Source organism: Poecilia reticulata, chromosome 14, assembly GCF_904066995.2.
Source record: "Poecilia reticulata chromosome 14, P_reticulata-male-v2, whole genome shotgun sequence".
In the NCBI taxonomy this organism is placed as follows: domain Eukaryota; kingdom Metazoa; phylum Chordata; class Actinopteri; order Cyprinodontiformes; family Poeciliidae; genus Poecilia; species Poecilia reticulata.
Window position 1 is genome coordinate 26,101,998 of NC_088843.1, and position 19,137 is coordinate 26,121,134.

General features: G+C 38.3%; 3 protein-coding genes across 6 annotated transcripts; 2 read left to right on the forward strand and 1 right to left on the reverse strand.

Moving 5' to 3' along the window:
• Positions 1–4,360: 4,360 nt before the first annotated feature.
• LOC103476251 (microfibril associated protein 3) lies at positions 4,361–8,184 on the reverse strand. Of its 2 annotated transcripts, none has more exons than XM_081615373.1 (3): positions 7,890–8,184; positions 6,309–6,591; positions 4,361–5,797 (listed from the first exon to the last, which is right to left on the reverse strand). In XM_081615373.1, exons 2-3 carry the CDS (start codon positions 6,544–6,546, stop codon positions 5,103–5,105), a joined length of 933 nt encoding a protein of 310 aa, XP_081471499.1. In that variant the 5' UTR covers positions 6,547–6,591; positions 7,890–8,184; the 3' UTR covers positions 4,361–5,102. The 2 variants fall into 2 exon arrangements, with proteins under 2 accessions (XP_081471499.1, XP_008426679.2); XM_008428457.2 differs by lacking the exon at positions 7,890–8,184 and adding an exon at positions 7,322–7,481.
• Positions 8,185–8,277: 93 nt separating this feature from the next.
• fam114a2 (family with sequence similarity 114 member A2) lies at positions 8,278–14,805 on the forward strand. 2 transcript variants are annotated; one of them, XM_008428455.3, is made up of 14 exons: positions 8,278–8,529; positions 9,316–9,567; positions 10,009–10,108; positions 10,929–11,030; positions 11,118–11,221; positions 11,304–11,438; positions 11,510–11,674; positions 12,176–12,299; positions 12,389–12,474; positions 12,892–12,978; positions 13,127–13,251; positions 13,335–13,407; positions 13,551–13,604; positions 14,343–14,805. In XM_008428455.3, exons 2-14 carry the CDS (start codon positions 9,331–9,333, stop codon positions 14,442–14,444), a joined length of 1,494 nt encoding a protein of 497 aa, XP_008426677.2. In that variant the 5' UTR covers positions 8,278–8,529; positions 9,316–9,330; the 3' UTR covers positions 14,445–14,805. The 2 variants fall into 2 exon arrangements, with proteins under 2 accessions (XP_008426677.2, XP_008426678.2); XM_008428456.3 differs by having other exon boundaries at positions 8,278–8,488.
• A 719-nt stretch (positions 14,806–15,524) lies between these two features.
• On the forward strand, positions 15,525–19,049 carry cnot8 (CCR4-NOT transcription complex, subunit 8). Of its 2 annotated transcripts, none has more exons than XM_008428454.3 (7): positions 15,525–15,681; positions 16,584–16,794; positions 17,009–17,202; positions 17,318–17,479; positions 17,558–17,702; positions 17,786–17,896; positions 18,538–19,049. In XM_008428454.3, the coding sequence occupies exons 2-7, from the start codon at positions 16,678–16,680 to the stop codon at positions 18,664–18,666; spliced, it is 858 nt and encodes a 285-aa protein (XP_008426676.1). In that variant the 5' UTR covers positions 15,525–15,681; positions 16,584–16,677; the 3' UTR covers positions 18,667–19,049. The 2 variants fall into 2 exon arrangements, with proteins under 2 accessions (XP_008426676.1, XP_081471500.1); XM_081615374.1 differs by lacking the exon at positions 15,525–15,681 and adding an exon at positions 15,793–15,919.
• Positions 19,050–19,137: the final 88 nt, after the last annotated feature.

Genomic DNA, 19,137 nt, shown 5'->3' on the forward strand with positions numbered 1-19,137 from the left:
AGCGCCTGCAACCTTATTCGCTTCTATTTATTTAGTCTCCCTGTACAACAAAAGTAATCTCAGAGCACTTTACAGGGAAGATGAGTTCAATACAGCACCAAATAAATACCGTTTATGTCAATCTAATTATAATTCTGCCAAATCTAATTACAATGGCTGATAAAACATTTTTTCCCCTGCATTACCACTTTATTCTTGGCCCAGGATAAACATTTGATCATTCTTGACGGTTGTTAGAAATAAAGTTCAGCTAATTTTGTTCCTTAGTTGTTTATTCAATCAAAATTATTACAAATTATATTTTCTTAAAAGTGGATTAAATGTGACAAATAGCAGAGATGGAATTCTCCACAACAGACTTAGATAAAGTAACATATTACTGCAATCAGTCCCTTTTTGTTCATAGTTTCTCTGTTGCATCTCCAGTTCAATCTATTGCTAATGAAATATATCTCTAGTCCCTTGTTTTTCTTTGTGAATTGTCCCATGGGTGAACGGTTTTCATCTTTTTCTGAGGTGTTGGATCCAAGCGCAGACAAGATAGTGTTAACCTTATGTTGTTAATGAGTTTACTGAAGAAAAAGACTTAAGCTGGGGACAAACTACACTTTTTGCTCCACAATTTCAGACCATATTCCCAATCAGGGAAAGTTTGTATCAATTTGGAGTATCCGTGGTCTGTCAGCACAAAGACCTGTTGGTGTGAGAAGAAATGAAAACTGGAATTTTGAGGGACTGCAACCTGAGTCGCAGTCAAACAATTTTTGAGTCAAATCTGGAGCCAGTCACTGACCTGACCTCACATTTGCCGACAACTAACAAAAAATAGAGGCTGGGAGCTGACTTTTTAAAAATCTGTATATAACATTAAAGAGAAAACAGTAAAAAAGAAATATTAAGGTAAATGGACTTTAATAAATAGACATTTCTAAATGACATATTTTCACATATTTATCTTACATTCAGTTTTTTTATTTACACTATCTTTAACACAAAAAACTAAATTACAATACATACTCAGGAGGGTGAAAAAGGAAATAAGCATTTATAGGTTCAAATAAAATTTTCCACTGAGCTCTCTGATTTTGTCAATTTTAACAAAGGCTAGTGGTTAATAACGTGCTCTAAACCACTGCATACATACATAAAGCCATGTCTTTGTAGTGTTTAAAGTAAATATGTCTGTTCAACTCTGTCAAATGCTTTTTTTTAGCATCAAAAGACAATAAAATCACTGGATGTTGCAGAGATGTGGTTCCATGGATTATTTCAAGTCATCTTCTCATAAAATTTGCAGCATGGAGAGCTTTTACAAACATTTCTTGGTCAAAATGAACCAATGCAGGAGCCACTTTCTCTAGTAGCATAGCTGGTATTTTAGCAAATATTATATATTCAGCAAACTAAGGGGCCTAAGTTAGCAGTCTGTTAGTGTCAGTTTTCAAGGGTTGATATCCTGCATGTTTTTGTCATTTCAGATCAATCAGATGATGGTTGATCAGCAGAACCTCTGCAGACTTTGACACACTGATGATATTTGGACCATTTCAGTGAGCTGTTTTGAAGCAGAGACATATCTACACCAGCCCTTGAGGATGGGAGCTAAACACCCAGGACGTAGTCCTTCCGTCTGTGATGACTATGAAAGCTGTGTCGTTCGTCCCGAGCTTTACAGGAAAACTGAAGCTCTGGCACAGGAGACTTGGAAAAAACAACTGACTGGAAACTGATAGTACTGGAGCACAGAGAAGCTAACAGAGGATACTTGACAGTTAAAAATAGGGGAATCTGGCGAGGATACTGACAAGCTTATAACTACTTGGAGAATTGATGAGTGGCATGAGAACCAGGTGTGACTAATAAGGAGAAAAATAGAACCAGACCAGGGACACTGAGGGAAGGTGACTAATAAGCACAGAAGAAGCTGAACAAATACACAAACCCATCAACTCAGGAAAACGACTAACATCATTCCACTAATAAATACAAAGGAATATGAAAATACTCCTCTAAACTTACCTTACCTTTCCTGAAGGGAGTCATACCCCATAAATATTCTGCTTTGTTTTGTTTATTTTCTTTCACGTTTTCCCCCACAAAACATGTTTTTAATCATTACTATGAAGCCAACGTTAATTTTACTTGATGTACAAAATCCCTCTGATTGTGTTAATTAGATCTTGAAAACGTGCAACCAATAGGATAGTTTAGGGTAGAGGTTCCCAAACTGTGGGGCGCGGCCCCTAGGGGGAGCGCCGGAAGCCGTCTGGATGAAATAAAAAAACTAAAAAAACATGAACACTGTATACGCTCGGTTTTTACCTTAGAATGGCCAACTCTCTGTTATTCCTCTGTCAATTTGATACAGTAGGGGCTTCCACACTTTCCATATCTGTGTCCTCTGTCACTTTTATCAGCAGTTAAAACTGTTTAATATGTTGTTAATATGTGGTAACCTGTATTCCGAGCCGCCTTTAAACGCAACATGAGCGCTACGACGCTCGCGCTGGGTTTACACCTGTGTGGCAGTGAAGGAGACCTGCTGCTGCTGCTGCTGCTGCTGCTGCTGCGCAGGTTTGTGTTAGAATCATGGCAGCAAACCAGCAAAACGCAAAGAACTTTTCAGTTTTCCCCCCAAACTAACAGACTGTTGAGCAAAGCTGTTGGATGCAGGTAAAGTTAGCTAAAAGATGACTAGCTAGCTAATATCAATACATCACAAGTAGCTTGTAGGCTACTGGTGTTGTTCTCTATGTTCAGCTACGATTCATTTTGCCCCCCAAAAAAGTTGATTCCCCCCCTTGTTTGTCTGGAGCCGGGGTTGAGTAAAACAAGGAGTCTCTAAGAATCCACCCCCAGCCCCCTTCGCTCACACACATTGTTCATCCAGCCATGGTGGGGCAGGAAAAGTTTGGGAACCACTGGTTTAGTGTATTTTTAAGCCCCAGGCATAAGACGTGTTTTTCACACTATTTTTTGGACATTTCAACTTTATTGCATGTAAAGTTGAAAGTTAAAACCTGCATGTCATTTCCTAATTTCCTAATCTTATATTTCTTATAAAATTTCAAATGTATTGCTTTATGAATTTTTCTTACTGGTAAATGCATCTCTCATTTTGTAATGTTTCAATATTTAAAATTGAAGAACTCAAATGCACCACCCAGGATTTGAACAGTAGTTGATACTTTCACCGACTCCTGAACTGAAATGTGACTCACAAACGTCTCAGACTGTTAGAGCGCCGCAGATCACATGAAATTGTGCTATCCAACAGCGCCATCATGTGGTTTCTGTATACTACTGCACATCCAATCAACCCTTATCACTATTGCTATTGTTTTAAAAATATTTAGCATCATTATTACTGTGAAGATAAGTGAATAACACATGAAATTCATACAAAGAATCAATCATTATCCCTCAGTCAGGATATCTACTTCTGTATCCTGACTCCTGACTGATCTCCAGCCATCAAGATCTCATTAATGGCATCAATGGAGTAAATCACAAGTTATTTGGCTTCTAATTTTGCACCTCCCTTTGGAGAACTGATCAGCATATCAGCGGGGTTAAGATCGGAAGAGTTTTCTAAGGTCCAGTAAAGTTTTAATCTTTGAGTCACTTTCACTTCATCCTGGTGGCACGCTGCTCTAAAATGCAAGAAAATCCACAGGTCATCAATAAGCCTTTGCTAGATTTTGGAAAGTATCTTCTTTTGCAGGACATCTTTGTTACTTTGCCACATTATGTATTGGACATTCTAAAGCCTTTGTTTGTAGCAGATAACTTCTAAGCTTGAAGTTTTTAATTATGAATCAAACTCTTCTTTCATCTACTTACCAGACGCTTGGAAGCCGTTATGATTCAAACTGATAACAGCTGCATGGTTTTCCTTCCATGTAACCACAGCTAACACAGAATAAATAAGAGTTTTAAGTATATCTGCCTCACTTTTACAGTAATCAGTCTGTAAAAGTGTATTTGTTCCAACTGCTGCCATCTGGCTACAGATACAGGAGCATTAAAGCAAAGACAAACAGACTGAAGAACAGTTTATACCCGATAGCCATAAGAGCATTAAATACCTTGTAGTACTATTTTAACCTATTTTGTTAAAATCCATGTAACTTACTGCATGGTTCTGTAATGACATTAAAGATTGTTATTGTTAAATTAGACTGATTTCAGCTTCTTTCACACCCAGCTCTTCTCCATCAACGTGAAGCAGAAAAAGGAAAAAGCAAACCAGTTTCAGAACGACTCAAACCTTTTTAGCTCAATCCCAGTTCACAGATTGATCACATTGCTTTGCTTAATTTTTATATCCTTCAGAGACGCAAAGAAGAAGCGACAGGACTGAGTTTGATCAACATGATCACTTTTATACATTTTACAAATCTTTGTTTTTGACTTCTGTTGAGATAAACATGCAGGGATAGCATTCAAATGAGTAATTAATTTGCCTTTCACACATCACCATGTGCATACAAAAAAACCTCGTTAGAAAATTAAAGTCTTCTCATATAATCAGAATTTAATTTGCAGATCAAATATGACATTTTCCATGGTAAATATCCCATACTACTGTGTATCTTCCTTTTACATTTAAACGTTTGCCACTTTATTTAAAATCCTCATTTCAAGCTCTGCAATTAAATGTTTTTCAGGCAAACAAAGACCTGTGTAAACATACATGTGTGATATCAGTCAAGTTCTTCAAAACCAATTACCTATGAGTGATGTGACAACAATGGAAGTGGAGAGATAATGATTTTACCAGGCAATATTTCCTCAGTGAAGGCCGACCTGCCTGTCAAAGGGAACAAAGAAGAAAACAAAGAAATAAAGGAACCTTGAATGAGTGACATGATCTAAAATTGCAGAAACATAAAACAAAAATTGGAAATCTGATGGTGAGTTAAAGAATATCTGAAAGCAAAGGAAAAAGCCTAAAGTTAATTTTTGCTTATGTTTGAGAACTTGAGCTGCAGGAGGAAGAAAGAGGTTAAAATAAACCGTAAATTGCTACATTCAAGATAAAGACAAAAACCTAACTTATCTGGCTGTAAAAATGTTCTTTGCTGGAATTCCCACTCAGTTCATGCACTGCTCTCATCATCCTCAATGTCAACCTTTGCTTTATGCAGAGACACATTGAAGTCTTCACCGATCCAATCATTCCTTTGTCTTCCACTCGACAGCATTGCCTCACAGATATTTTCCTCTTCGATTTGGTCAGGGCACGGCGGGCCTAAAGCCTGCCTGTTCCTGGATGCTGATGCAGGCATCTTTCCAGGATCATTCTCTGGGTTCATGTTCTCCTCTGAAAACGATCTGCAGTTCAGAATGAGCGGCGGAAGAGGAATACTGCGTGCCAACTCCTCGATGTGACGGGCGAACTCCATGGTCTTAAACTGCGTGACCTTGGCGAACTCCACCGTCTTTGCCGAGGTGACTATGGGAATGCTTTTGGCAATGTCAAATGCCTTCTGCAGCTTCTCGGTGCCCTCAGTGCGGAAGAACTCGTTGATGGTCTTCTCTGTCTCTTTGAGGTGGCTGCTGACCATGCACAAGCGTGCCACGTTGAGGATCATCGTGATGGCGAAAGCCACCAAGCACACAATGACAAAGTACAGCCCCAGGCCACTGTTGGTGTACGCCACACGCAGAATGACCGTATAGTTTCTGGTGAGGCCGATGCCTGTTGAGACTACGCAGGTGTAGCGGCCGCGGTCCTCAAAGGACACCACACTGATGTTTAGGGCACCCTTCTCCTGGATCTGCCACTTCCCGCCTAAAATTAGAAAAGACAATTAAGCACCTGCAATCTGTACAGAGTTTTTGCACAATTTGCCATCTCAAATTTAAGACTTTTTAAGACCATTATTAATGGAATTTAGGAGCTGTATTTCCACATGAATATTCAAACGTCGTCTGGAGAGCTTTGGTACCTGGCACCAGTAATCTGTAAGTTCTGTTAGTTGCAAGGTGGGGCCTCCATAGATGACTTTTTTTTTGTACATCTGAACCCAAAGATTATCATTTGGATTGAGATGTGGGGGAATTTGGAAACCAAATCTACAAGTGAATCCCATTGTTGTGCTCCACATGAATAAATGAACAAATCTTCCCTTTTTGCTCCTTTGTCTTTCTCATTTTGGAGTGGCTAAAAGAAATGAGTCTTTGCATTGTGCCATGATATTATGAGAGGGAAATGAGAAGCCATGAACTGTTACTTAGACGGTTCTTGACAACTTAAAGGGTAAATTATCAAATAAAAACTGCTCATAATAAAATCCTGTTACCTTCTTCTCCAAGAAGAAGTCCTTTAGAGTTGTACCACCGGACGTCCTCTTGAACATCAGTCGCGTTGCACTCGATTAGCATGCTGGACCCTTCCTTTGCCAAGATGTACCTGCTAGAGGCGACTGGGGCCAGCTCTGTGAAGGACCCTGCTTCCGAGTCATTGTGAGATCCATTTGCTCTCCAGCAACCAATCAGCAGGAGGAGCGCGTGTGACAGGCAGTGCTTCTTAGATAACATGTTGAGTGAAGTTTCAGGCTGACATCACATCTAGACCAGAAAATCCTGCAAAACAGGTAGAGTTGGTGGCTGTGACACAACAGCACACGGCTACTGACCCATTTCTCGTTTTTCAGTATCTTTTTTTGTTCATAAAAATTTAACATTACAATCTCTAGGTATCATAGTTGAATTTAAACTAAAACCAAATATGCACCGTTTTAGTCTTTACAGGATGACTGAGATGTACCTGATTCCTTTTTTTCTTATCCTCTTCATTAAATAGATTACAGTACATAATATTCTGATGAATATGGCGATTATTAACATTCATATTTTATTTAATCTAACTTGAATGTTGTACTATATATATTTATTAAAAGATATTTACATTTTGAGCAATGTTTCTAATTCAAGTATAATGACATTAATTATTATATTGTCTCTAGGAAGATATTGGTTTTCTATTACATTTACACTAATTAATTGTAACTAAAGGATATTAAACTGACCCTTTATGAAAATATTAGCACATTGAATACCTCAGAAAAGTTTGTTGATGACAGATGGCAATATGTCAGAATATTAAAAGAGGTTTAAACTCACAAAACTATGTAAAATCTTTTTAAAGACATATTTAAAAATTATATATGAATAAATCTTGTTTTTTACAGTTCATGAAACAGACAACCTGCGGGGAAAAAAAGGTCACTATTCCTCAGATTAGATTAGCACTGATTCGACTCAGACTATGAAGGGATTTCAAACAGTGATTATGCCATGTATGCCAACTCACCTGCTGCTAAGTCACAACACCCGGAGTCTTCAACAGATTTAAGCTTGTTTAAGACCAAAAGACAGAAACTTAAATCATAGATATATCCCTTCCAGTGCTGAAATCGAGCACATACTGTACGCTCCAACAACTTCCTGGAACAGGTGCTTAAGTGGGCGTGGCCTAATAATTACCTGTGAAACCCTTTAGAACGGAACAAAAGATAGAAAATAAATAAATAAAATAAAATTTTTACTGTTTAAAAAATGCACATTGTGATATATTATTTGGTTAAGTGAAAATATTTGATTGGAGTTTATTAATAGCACATTGTTGGATTTTTGTATTTTTATTTTACAATTAATAACTTGATAGATTATTTACTATAGAGAAAAGAGGAAAAAAGCAGATAAACAGGTTTTCCCCCGACAAACTCGTTTTCATGATTTTACTTCGAAATATTCAACATTTTACTTCCGTTTCCTTTTATACATCAAGTTTTCCAAACAGGACACAACACAACATAACATAACAGAACATCTTTCAAAATAAAGCAGTGATGAGCAATACTGCAATAAAATGATCTAACCTCAATGAGCTGGAGCTTTGTTGTCCGTGAAGATGAAATTCTCCCTGTGCTGTTCATGCAGGTTAATGATGTTATTCCACTAGTATGGGTTTGTCACAAAGTGTAGGGCAGCTCTGTATTGACACACCTGTCCACACCTAACACCACCAAACCCAAATGCCTTGATGGTTGTAACACATGATGGCACAAAGGCCACATATGCTTCTATTAACATTATCTATTTTCTTTTCGTTAATAATATGGACTAAATTTGTCTGAAACAAAGGTGAAGAAATAATATAGCAAAATCATGAGGAAAAACTGCGTTTATAGATCTGTCGCGTCAATTTATACATATTTGATTGTTCGTTTTTCAGGCCTGCTTTTATTATGAAGACATCAGACGGAAGTCCCTCCTCCTCCAGCAGCTGACAGACCTAACCTTTGAAAACAAAATGTGACGTGGCTAATCTTTCTGGACAACAACAAGAAACTTGAATTATTTCTGTAATCTGGAAAATTAACATAAATTTAAGGCCTGGATTAGGAATTACAAGCTCTAATTAAAACGGAAAATTCTTCTAATTATTTCTGGGAAGGAAACAACAAGCAGATTGGAGGTAAACGTTAGCTGCTAGCATCAAGACTGAGATCAGAAAAGGTTCGTTTGTTGTAAAAACTCTCTGATTTGTCTTATTTCTGGTTGGTTTCATGACTCTTGTTAAATTGGCTGAGGACAACGTTAATGTTTAGTTCAATTGACTGTTTTAGCAGAAACCTTCTACGTTATAAATCTTTTAAAACATCAAAAGCAATAACAGATTTGAAACACATTAACACCCAGTGCTAATTGTAAGAGTCTGTGGGGAAACCAGAAGTTCAAGTCCATAATATCCTAAAGCATGAATATCAAAAAATGCTGGTGTCCGGCAACTTTTAGTCTGGTCTCTGGTCCTACACAGCTGGATCATATAAATGAAAGATACATGTGCACGACGCGTAACTGTGGCAACAAAGTATGGTTTATACAACTGGAAGCAACTAAGTAGCATCTCGAAAGCTCTAATAATACCTGTAGATCAGGACCAAAGAGCTGAAAGAGAAGGAGGAAGTTTAAAGTTCAAACAATCTGTTCCATCTCCAACGTCTTTGTCTGTGCCTTATGGCTGTCTAACCATAAGACCAGGAAAAAAGATTTAAAGAGGGCAAACGCAAATTATTCAGACTAACAGTCCTTCCCATTCCCAGCAAGTCATTGTGTCATCTCTGCTGCTCAGAAATTGAGCTGTTAGCATGTCATAACTGTCATGAGACTGTCATACAGCAACAACCTTCAGTCAAAGGCGTCTTTAGTTTTGTTTTTAGACTGACTGAATAATGTTCATAGCCCTAAAGGGCACATTAAAAAAAATCCTTCATACTTAATGCTGTCTGTTATTTTCTGCAGACATGTTGTGCTGAGATGTCTGAGAAGATGTCAGACAGCGAAGGACCTCATCCAGAAGGCGATGGGACAGGGGGAGCGCCTGGGATCCAAGACCCCTCTCCAGCTGAAACACCAGGCAGCTCCTCAGCGTCTACACCAGACAGCTCTACTGATGTAGCCCCAACGAGGAAAGCCAGGAGGAGACCAGAGACCAAACCTGCAGAGGAAACCGAGCCAACACCAAAAGCAGAGGAGGAACAGCAGCCGGCAAAGGTAGCTCTTAATCATGCCACCATATTTGTGACTATTTTATTTAGTCACAAATAAAATAAGTCTCCAATTGTTTCATTGTAGAATTATTATTAATGGTGATTAAACATAGTACTGATTTCTTCTTTTTTATTAAATAGCCTATTATATTAGCTGTGAATTGGGCTAATATAATAGGTGGCCAAATATGTTATTGGCAAGCCAAGTTTGAATGCATGTAATGGCATACCACATAGTTGCATCCAATAAATCTATTGCATCTTTTAAGAGGTTTAATAAAGTCAAAATGTTTCACAGAAGCTAAGTTCAAGTTTTAACCACATAATAGGACTAAACTAATTGTAAAATTTTGTGGTTATTTGAATTGCCAAATAATTATTTATTGTTGCATCAATTTGAAGTCTTCGTGTTTCATATTTTATTTTCCTCCGTTTTCTCTCACAGACGCCAAGTGAATCAACTGTCTCTCAAGGTGGATGGGGATACTGGGGTAGCTGGGGTAAATCCATCCTGTCCACAGCAACAGCTACTGTCGCCACTGTGGGTGAGTCTCCAGAACACCAAGCTGTCTCTTTTAAGACCAGTCTGGATTTTTTGCTGTTGTTTTTCTTTGGCTGCTCTCTTTCAAAATTTACAGTTTTGCAAATTGCAACAGTTACTGAAGAAAATGTCTGTGATAACTGTTTACTAGAAATAATTTTATAAAATGCTTTCTTGTCAACATGATGTCCTGCAATTTTAGGTAAGCCGCTGTACCCTCCTTAAAAAGAGAAATTGAAAGTGAGGCTACGAAGAGGAAAAGAAGTCTGGAAAAACTTGCCAACTTCGTTAAGTTCTGTTAGTTTGGTTTAGTCTTCAATCTGTGATCCCGGACGAGCCCCCAATTTTCCTAACCCTGAGCTAATTAGCAATAAAAGGAAAGGGGAGAATGCATGTTAAAACTATTAATATATTTTCTAGGTATAAGCCTAGAAAGTTTTTGATAATTATTTTGTCGAAAACTTATGAGACAAAAGCGACTTTTTAAGACTTTGACTAAAAATAGCAGAAATATATATTTAAAAAAAGCCTATGAATAGTAAAAAGGAGAACAACTTAGTATGTCTTTACTTAAAATATATATATGTATATTGTCTCTCATCTGTGGTATAGTTGCCAAATTTGATGACCAAGTAAGAGCCAGATAATTTTTAGATATGACCAAATATATGAAATGTTTGCAATGAGAAAGGTTCTAGTTTATTTTTTTCTATGGTTAGGAATGGAGACAGCAACTCCATTCCTTACCATGTCCGTTCCTATGTCCACAGTCCACACCCTGTTTGTGTTTACTCTTCATCACTTGTTATTTTCTGCTTGTCCAGGCCAGGGGCTCACTCAAGTCATCGAAAAGGCAGAAACATCTCTAGGAATTCCCAGTCCAACTGAACTGTCAGCTAAGGTGGAGGAAGAGGAAAAACAGCAGGGTGAGACGTATTTATCAGTTGAAGAGAAGATGGAATAAATCAAAACATTTTACGTTTACCATCAAATTTTGGATTCTTCTCCTGCAGGCGAAGGCAGCAGCGAGACAGAAAAATCTGCAACTGATGGATCCTCACCAGTAGGAAGTGCGATGGGAATGTTCTCGTCTCTGACCAGCGTTGTTCAGACCACAGTGAGAAGATGTTTTACTGCATATGTTGCTGGTCACTTTTTATCCAGCAAAAGGATCTCAAATAAAGTAAACATCTCCATAGGGGAAGACTGTGATCACGGGAGGTCTGGACGCTCTGGAGTTCATTGGGAAGAAGACGATGGATGTGATAGCTGAAGGAGATCCTGGCTTTAAGAAGACCAAAGGACTGATGAACAGGAATGCCTCTCTGTCTCAGGTGGGTAAAGTCTAAATGAGTTGATAGGGGAAGTAAAATCCTATTTATTTCTTCTTCTGCTTCTTTGTCAGGTTTTGCGGGAGGCGAAAGAGCGAGAGGAGCTGCAGACAGCAGAGAAAGAGTCATCAGACACAGAGAAGAAGGTGGTGGCGCACTACGGGATGCTCTTTGATGAATTCCAGGGTTTGTCGCACCTTGAAGCCCTGGAGATCCTGTCCAGAGAGAGCGAATCTAAGGTACTGCTTCCCTAATTTCTTTTTTTTTAAAAAAAAGGTTGTATAGAAATTAAACATATTATGCAAGAGATTTTACTTTTATGTCCAATTTGATCAAGTCTTGAAATTTTATTATTACTAAAAGTTTTAAAAGGCAATCATCCTGTGGCAGATGCACATTAAGCACTCCTCTTACTGGATCTCAGTTTTAAGAATTCTTTAGTTGATTATCAAAACTTCAACTCAGATGTTGAACTTTACTCAACTGAAAGTTTACAAAACAACCAAGTAAATTTAGCGCTTTAGAATTTCTCTGGAAATGTAATTTAAGGGAAGCTAGACGTTTTCAAAGTTATCAAAAATGTTTAGGTGCTTACACCAAAAATGATATTTGTTATGAGCAGAAGAGTGTCCAACACTGGCAACGACCTCAGAGAAGCTAATGTTTCTGCTCATCAAATTACGAAGGGTAGGACCAAGGTGCCCTCGGGTTTTATTCTTAGTTCTGTGTGTTTCACTTAGGTGAAGTCTGTGCTGACCACTCTGTCTGGAGACGAGCTGATCCAGCTCAGAGAGGAGCTGGACCAAATCAAGGAATCTTTCTCCATGGTGGAGTTTGATGATGAGGAGGTTGACGACAAGAAAGGTAAGACTTAGTTTTTTTGGGGGGGTTAGCATGTCTGCACCAGCATGAAAGTCACCAGGATGAAACTGGGTTTGTTCATCTGATCCCAGACGAAGATGGCACAGAGTTTGAGAAGGATTTAACGTCAGCCGTTGATGGTCTCAGTGTTTCTGCCACAGCTGACAAACTCATTAAGGTATGACTTTATTATGTCTGTGACCGATTCCTTCTGGATTTTATGGCGTTAGATTCAGGGTTCTGAAGTAACTAGCTACTTAGAATAATTATGCTATGACAGATCTAAATGTGCTGGAGGATTAATGTGCATTGTTAAATATCAAGAGCTGTCAAGATGTGGTCGACATCCAAACAATTAGTGTCCAAACTGCTAACAGCCACAGTCATAAAGGGTAATATTTAGTCTAATTTAATGAAAGCAATCCAAATGTAACAAATTTAAATACATCATGCTACCATTACATTTGGAATGGAATAACTTTTCAACTCAGCTGTCAGATTAGAGGATTCCAGTCTGTCAGTTGCTCCATTTCTTATGTCCAATGATTGTCCTTTAAATGTTAGTGGTAACGACATTCTATTTGTAATCTAACAGGCCTGTCAGAACGCCCGCAGCACGATCAGCGACATGAGCAGACCACAGGAAGACGGCGAAGTGACTGAGAGGACGCACTCTGCAGAGGTGAGTCCATCGTCAGTTTGTGAAGTCACAAAGTTGAGTGACTTCACTAAAGTTGTAAAGAGGAAAACAGAACTATAGTTTTAGAGTATGGTGCGCTTGAAATTTGTAATTCCTAGAAAGTATAAACAGATTTTGGAAAATTCTTTAGGATGTACATGCTACGGCCATCCGGAGTCTCGCAGAGCTGACTGCTCGCTCCATTGAGCTTTTCCACAAACTGGCCGAGATGATCCTGTTCTCCAACGGCAGCACAGACGCCAACGTCTTGTCACAGTAATGCCACGTTACGTTTTCTAGTTTCCACACGCACAGACATGGTGAGGGAAGCCAATTGCATTAAATCTGTCTGTTTTCAGACTAACTGTCGTCCTGTGTAAAGAAATCTCTCTGCTTTCCAAGAAGTTCACCTCCTGCCTGACCACAGCAGGGGTAAGTGAACTGATGCTTTGTCAAAGTATTCATGTTTCATTTTAATTTTTCACTCAGAGCCGCAGCAGTTAATATTTTTAGTCTGAATAAATAAAAAAGTTTTTAGGTAATAGTCAGAGTTCTGATAGCTGTGTTTTTTACAGTTTAAAGAGAAGGGAGATGTCCTGAACCCGCTGATTACAGGAGTCTTTCTCGAGGTTTGTGCTCATTTTATGTTTTATAACTTTACAATAAGCTTTAACCAATAATGTTTAATTGAATCAAGAACAGAAATCGAATTAAAGCAACTTGCATCTAAGGTTAGGCATTTATTGTATCATGTATTGTGATAAATTTCTTGTGATAAAATTTGGATTTATTGTGATGATAAATTACAATTAATGATGTGTTAAAAAAACCAACTAAAACGGTCTGTATTGTCAGCATTGTTATTTTTACTATCTTTCTCCATTGTTTTTATTTTTATAAGAATATCAATAAATATCAATAAATTTGAAAATATGAATAAACACAGTCACGGTGTGCAGTTTAGTGATACAGTTTAAAGAGAAGGGTCACATAATTACACCTTATTATGTGACCGGTGTCCTAAAGAGGCATTTTACACATGGAAATGTTTTTTAAGAGCAGCATTTGTGTTTGTGTGGCAAAAAGGTTGACTTGAAAGATTCCATAGGGATTAGCACCACAAAGCATGAGACGGTGGTCTTTTACTATAAAGGTGTGAGTCGGTCCACACTTTTGAGTTATTTAAATAAGAGATGGAAGGTGGGAAAGAACTGCTGCCATCTTGTAAATTGCTTTGTTTTGCAGTCCAGCAGGATTGTGTTCTTGGTCCATCATTCCATTTATAATTTTGTGCACTACATTTCATGTTAAAATTTTTTTTAACTCTATGACATTTACAAAATTAAATCAATTTTCCTCTTACTCAGGCTTCCAACAGTGCATCTTATATCCAGGATGCCTTCCAGCTCCTCATGCCGATTCTGGAGATTTCCCACATCCAGAGGAGATCTGGACGGGCGGAGCAGTGACTTCTGACCTCTGCTGCTTCTGTAACTGACAGCATCAGAAGACGGACACAAAGCCTCAACACTTTTATAAACAGCTCTCTGTCACACAGTGTTATTTGTTTGTTGTTTTACATGTTATGTACATTAAATTGACTTACTGAGGTCCTGACCCGGAATATTTGGTTCTGCCAACTCTGATCTGAGAAAACGAAAAGAAAATATAAACGTGAAGCGGCAACATCCTTGTGCTTTCTACTTTAACAGCTAATGGATCAAAACGGTCTCAAAGATCTCTTTATTTTCAAAAATATCATGTGGAAATAGATCAGAAGTGTTATCCTGCTTCAGTCTCATCTAAATAAAAAGGTAAATGGAATAACAATTGATTATTTTCCTTTACTGAACAGATATATTGTCAATATGGAATAAATGAAGTGAGAGATAATCCCAACATACATTAAAGCCCAAAATTATTCAAACCCCTGACAGATTCAAATTTTCAATAATTTTCTTTCAACTTAGATATTTGCTCCTAATAGGAAATGAGACTGTTATGTCAGAAAACAATATAAAACAACATAATGGCATTATCGGTTTAAAGTACAGTCCAGTAGAAATCATTAACGTAAATACATGAAGAGTCCTTGTAGATGGATTTCCAAAACATTTGATCTAGGCTTTGCAGTTTAAAAGGGAAATTATACTAAAATACTAAATAAATATTGGTGCATTTCTGAATTTGAAGATGGTAAATGTAAAACAGAAACAATGTTTTACACTGTATGTAAATTTTGATTTCAATTGTATATGAAGGAAACATGCAGGTTTAAAAATATTAAAACATCTTCATCCAAACAACCCTGTTTCTGACTAAAAAAGTTAAATGCAGGAGCAGTATGTATTTTATAGTTTTATTTGTAATGTTAACATTTTTTTTAAAAAGAACAAACATATCAGTAGCAACTGGGAAAAAATGAGAAATTGTAGCAACTATTTATATCAATCCATATTAATCAATCACAATAAATCAGAAAAAAACAGTATGCTACTGTAAACTAAGGATTGAATTTGTTCTCATATTTTAACTATTGAGTACGTGTAGGGCTAGTAGATATCACGTCATCACGCAATGACGTCAACACCACCTGACAGCAGGTGGTGCTGCTGTGCGTTTTGAAGACGAAGAGGCGAAAAGAAAACGAATAAGAAAACATCTTCATCAACCAGGCTGACAGGCTTCGATTGAAGAAAACAGCAGGTAAAATGATATTTTAATAATTTTTCCAACGTCAGTGCGTCATCCTTACGGCAGATAAAGCTCGAGTACAGCACGCGGAGGAGTGGAACAGGGAAGCGCTTCTTATTTCCGCTTTGTTTTTGTGCCGCTTCCAGTCGAAGGTTAGCTTCGATGCTAAGCTAAATGCTAGCGTCCCCGTCGTTGCGTCGTTTGTTTTTGTTTCAAACAGATCGCTGACAGTGAATTTAATGAATTTCGTGTAAGCATACTCCTTCGACTAGCTTGTAGTTAACATTTTTCTTTGTATTTGGTGCTTTCTAGTTGAATTTGAACTATCTAAGCTAACGGTTGCTCCTTCTGCTGTCATGGCAACATGATGTAAAAAATTCTTAATATTCTATCTCATCCAGTTTGCCTGTTTAATCTAAATGTTGGGCATTACATTTTGGAGATGATTAAACATGAAAAAAGGAAAATGATGACGTATAACAAATAGGGCCAAAGTATAAAAGGTTCTAAAGGAAAGAGTTATTGTGCATTAATAATAAGTTATTATTCCCTACAGGAGCTAGATTTTTCTTAAAGAAGCTCAAACCACAGTTCTACAGGCTTTCTGGCGGTTTTGTTGTGTGCTTTGTCTGATGTTTTGCTCATTTTTTGCCCAGATCAGGCATGCCAGCACATTGTTTGTTTAAAATATAGAAACAATTAGTTATAAAACAGAGTTATTTTATATCTCCACGTTTATGCATTGAAGATGTTTATAATCTTGATACAGGTGCGTCAGAGAAGAGGAGTTTTATGTGTGTTTTTACAGACTGGAATGTGATAGGTTTTAGTTTTTCTGTCTCTGTCCTACTCCTAGTTCAAATTTCCCTGCTAATCAAGGGGTAAACTGGCTGACATTTTCCTTATTCTTCCAGGATTGTCCCTCTTTTCTTTATCGGATTCGCTCTTTGCCTCCCACTGAGTGCCGCAGGACTGCTGGGATTTTAGCTTTTCATCCAACCTACCAACATGCCAGCTGCACTTGCAGATTCCAGTCAGATCATCTGTGAAGTCTGGGCGAGCAATGTGGAAGAAGAGATGAGAAAGATCAGACAGATTATCCAAAGCTACAACTACGTCGCCATGGTGAGAGTTTTGACTGTTTGTTCAGCGAAACAAATTTTACGTACATGTATCCTGAGCTGTTGATAATCAATTGATCCACTCTATACTCACAAATCCAAATCCAAACCTAAACTATACCTGAACTACTCCTGTATACTTCCTTTTGAGAGATTAGATGAAGTGTCTGACTCGTCACTTTAACAGATCAGTGATGTTTACATCTGTTGCTCATCAGGACACAGAGTTCCCTGGGGTCGTTGTGCGGCCAATCGGAGAGTTTCGCAGCACGGTGGACTACCAGTACCAGCTGCTGAGGTGCAACGTGGACCTCCTGAAGATCATCCAGCTCGGACTCACGTTCATGAACGAGGACGGCACTTATCCTCCGGGCACGACGACGTGGCAGTTCAACTTCAAATTCAACCTCACGTAGGTGGAATACCGTTTCCCTGGTGATTCAGGGTGAACAAAATATCTTTAGATGAACGTTTAGTTTTGTTTGAACCATACTAAGAATGTAATGTGACGTTGATCTTCTCCTCAGAGAAGACATGTATTCGCAGGACTCCATCGACCTGCTGCAGAACTCCGGCCTCCAGTTCAAAAAACATGAAGAAGAAGGAATCGACACGCTGTACTTTGCAGAGCTCCTCATGACGTCCGGCCTGGTGCTTTGTGAAAACGTCAAGTGGCTCTCCTTCCACAGGTTGGCTGTTTTAAAACCTAGCAGATGTAGCCCCTGTGATTCATAAGTATTTTTACATTCTCATCTTTGATTTTTCAGTGGTTACGACTTTGGCTATCTGGTGAAGCTTCTGACTGACGCTCGGCTTCCTGAGGAGGAGCACGACTTCTTTCAGATCCTCAACTTGTTTTTTCCTGCAATCTACGATGTCAAGTACCTGATGAAGAGCTGCAAAAGTCTCAAGGTTTGCTGAAATGTAACCACTTCTTATATTTGATCCAGTTTGGAGGAGCCAGGATTCACCCGCCTGCTGTGTTTGTGCTGCAGGGAGGCCTGCAAGAAGTAGCCGATCAGCTGGAGCTGAAGAGGATCGGACGGCAGCATCAGGCCGGATCCGACTCGCTGCTCACAGGGATGGCTTTCTTCAGGATGAAAGAGGTAAACTGAGCCTCAACCTTGGAAGTTATGCAACTAAAGTAGTCCTCTATATTTTATACATTTTAGAAATTGTTCTGTACAATGAGTATTAATGAGGTTGATGAGCTTGGATCAGATGTGGTAAAAAGTGAGTCAAACTTTTTCTATCTTTAAAGTTCATTTAACAAGTTATTTTTTCCTTTTAATGACATTTGATGTTTCACCAAAACCAGACATTCAAATTTGATTTTTTTTTTTGGCTAAAAATGCTAAGCAGTGATTAAAAGGGTCAAATATAGAATGATTTGCCCTGGGATTCTGAATTGTTTTGTGTTTAATGACACAATCAGTTTTGTATAAAATATTTTTGTTTACTTCCAATAATATTCAGTTTGTCTCCGGTCTCTTTTGCTGCTTCTCCATTTGTTTTTCTGATTTGTCATTTATTTACCTGCCTATTAAAACTTGTAACATGTTCAGTTTTGGTTATGCCTGGCAAAACTTAATTTTTCAAGGACAGTGTTGAAAAGTATCTGAAGTCCATAAAGAAAAACCTTCAGAATCTGTTTCAGAACTTTTTGAAAGGGAAAAAAAGGAATTCAGGGTAGTGGAAAACTTTATCACAGCTCCGTTTTTAATTTAAGCTGTTCTTGTCTTTGCAGCTTTTCTTTGAAGACCACATCGACGACGCCAAGTACTGCGGTCGGCTGTACGGTCTGGGATCTGGATCCAGCCAGCCACAGAACGGGATCTCCGGGTCGGGACAGGAGGAGACCAACAACAAACACTGAGCAGCCGCTCAGCTTCACTCGTTTAAAAAAAATAATAATTCTGCTCTCCAACAAAGAACTTGTGTGAACATATCCGAGCGACTTTTTCAGTGGACTCGCAGTGGGAACAGATCCTTTAGCGGCCGACTCGTTTCTTTCCATGTCACTTTTTAGCCGAGTCTCAGACCAAACAAGTCGGATCAATTTTTTTTAAACGTGTTTGTTTTTACAGCGTGGGACCAGCGCCTGACATCCTGGGATTTTAAAGACTTCTCAGACAGATTCCTTCAACCCCTTTCTTCCCCCCACCCCCCCTGCAGGGATTTATTTTTTTAAGTTGATGCTGGAAGGGCCTGTAAATTAAAATGTATAATTTCAACAAAAATTAAAACTGTTTTAGCTCATTCTGAATGAGGTAAATGCTCTGTGGGTTCAGTCGTTCCGTTTTCTGCTTCCAGGTTTGTTGAGAACATAACATTTCATCTTCCGACC

What these genes read in the sequence shown, in the direction of transcription:
- fam114a2 (XM_008428455.3), top strand. Translation starts at nt 9,331, where the DNA reads ATGTCTGAGAAGATGTCAGACAGCGAAGGACCTCATCCAGAAGGCGAT. An exon ending in AGCTACTGTCGCCACTGTGG is followed by an intron (nt 10,109 to 10,928) that starts GTGAGTCTCCAG and finishes CTGCTTGTCCAG; the next exon opens with GCCAGGGGCTCACTCAAGTC. An exon ending in CCAGCGTTGTTCAGACCACA is followed by an intron (nt 11,222 to 11,303) that starts GTGAGAAGATGT and finishes ACATCTCCATAG; the next exon opens with GGGAAGACTGTGATCACGGG.
- cnot8 (XM_008428454.3), top strand. Translation starts at nt 16,678, where the DNA reads ATGCCAGCTGCACTTGCAGATTCCAGTCAGATCATCTGTGAAGTCTGG. An exon ending in AGAGCTGCAAAAGTCTCAAG is followed by an intron (nt 17,703 to 17,785) that starts GTTTGCTGAAAT and finishes TTTGTGCTGCAG; the next exon opens with GGAGGCCTGCAAGAAGTAGC. An exon ending in CTTTCTTCAGGATGAAAGAG is followed by an intron (nt 17,897 to 18,537) that starts GTAAACTGAGCC and finishes TTGTCTTTGCAG; the next exon opens with CTTTTCTTTGAAGACCACAT.
- LOC103476251 (XM_081615373.1), bottom strand. Translation starts at nt 6,546, where the DNA reads ATGTTATCTAAGAAGCACTGCCTGTCACACGCGCTCCTCCTGCTGATT. An exon ending in ACTTCTTCTTGGAGAAGAAG is followed by an intron (nt 5,798 to 6,308) that starts GTAACAGGATTT and finishes TTCTAATTTTAG; the next exon opens with GCGGGAAGTGGCAGATCCAG.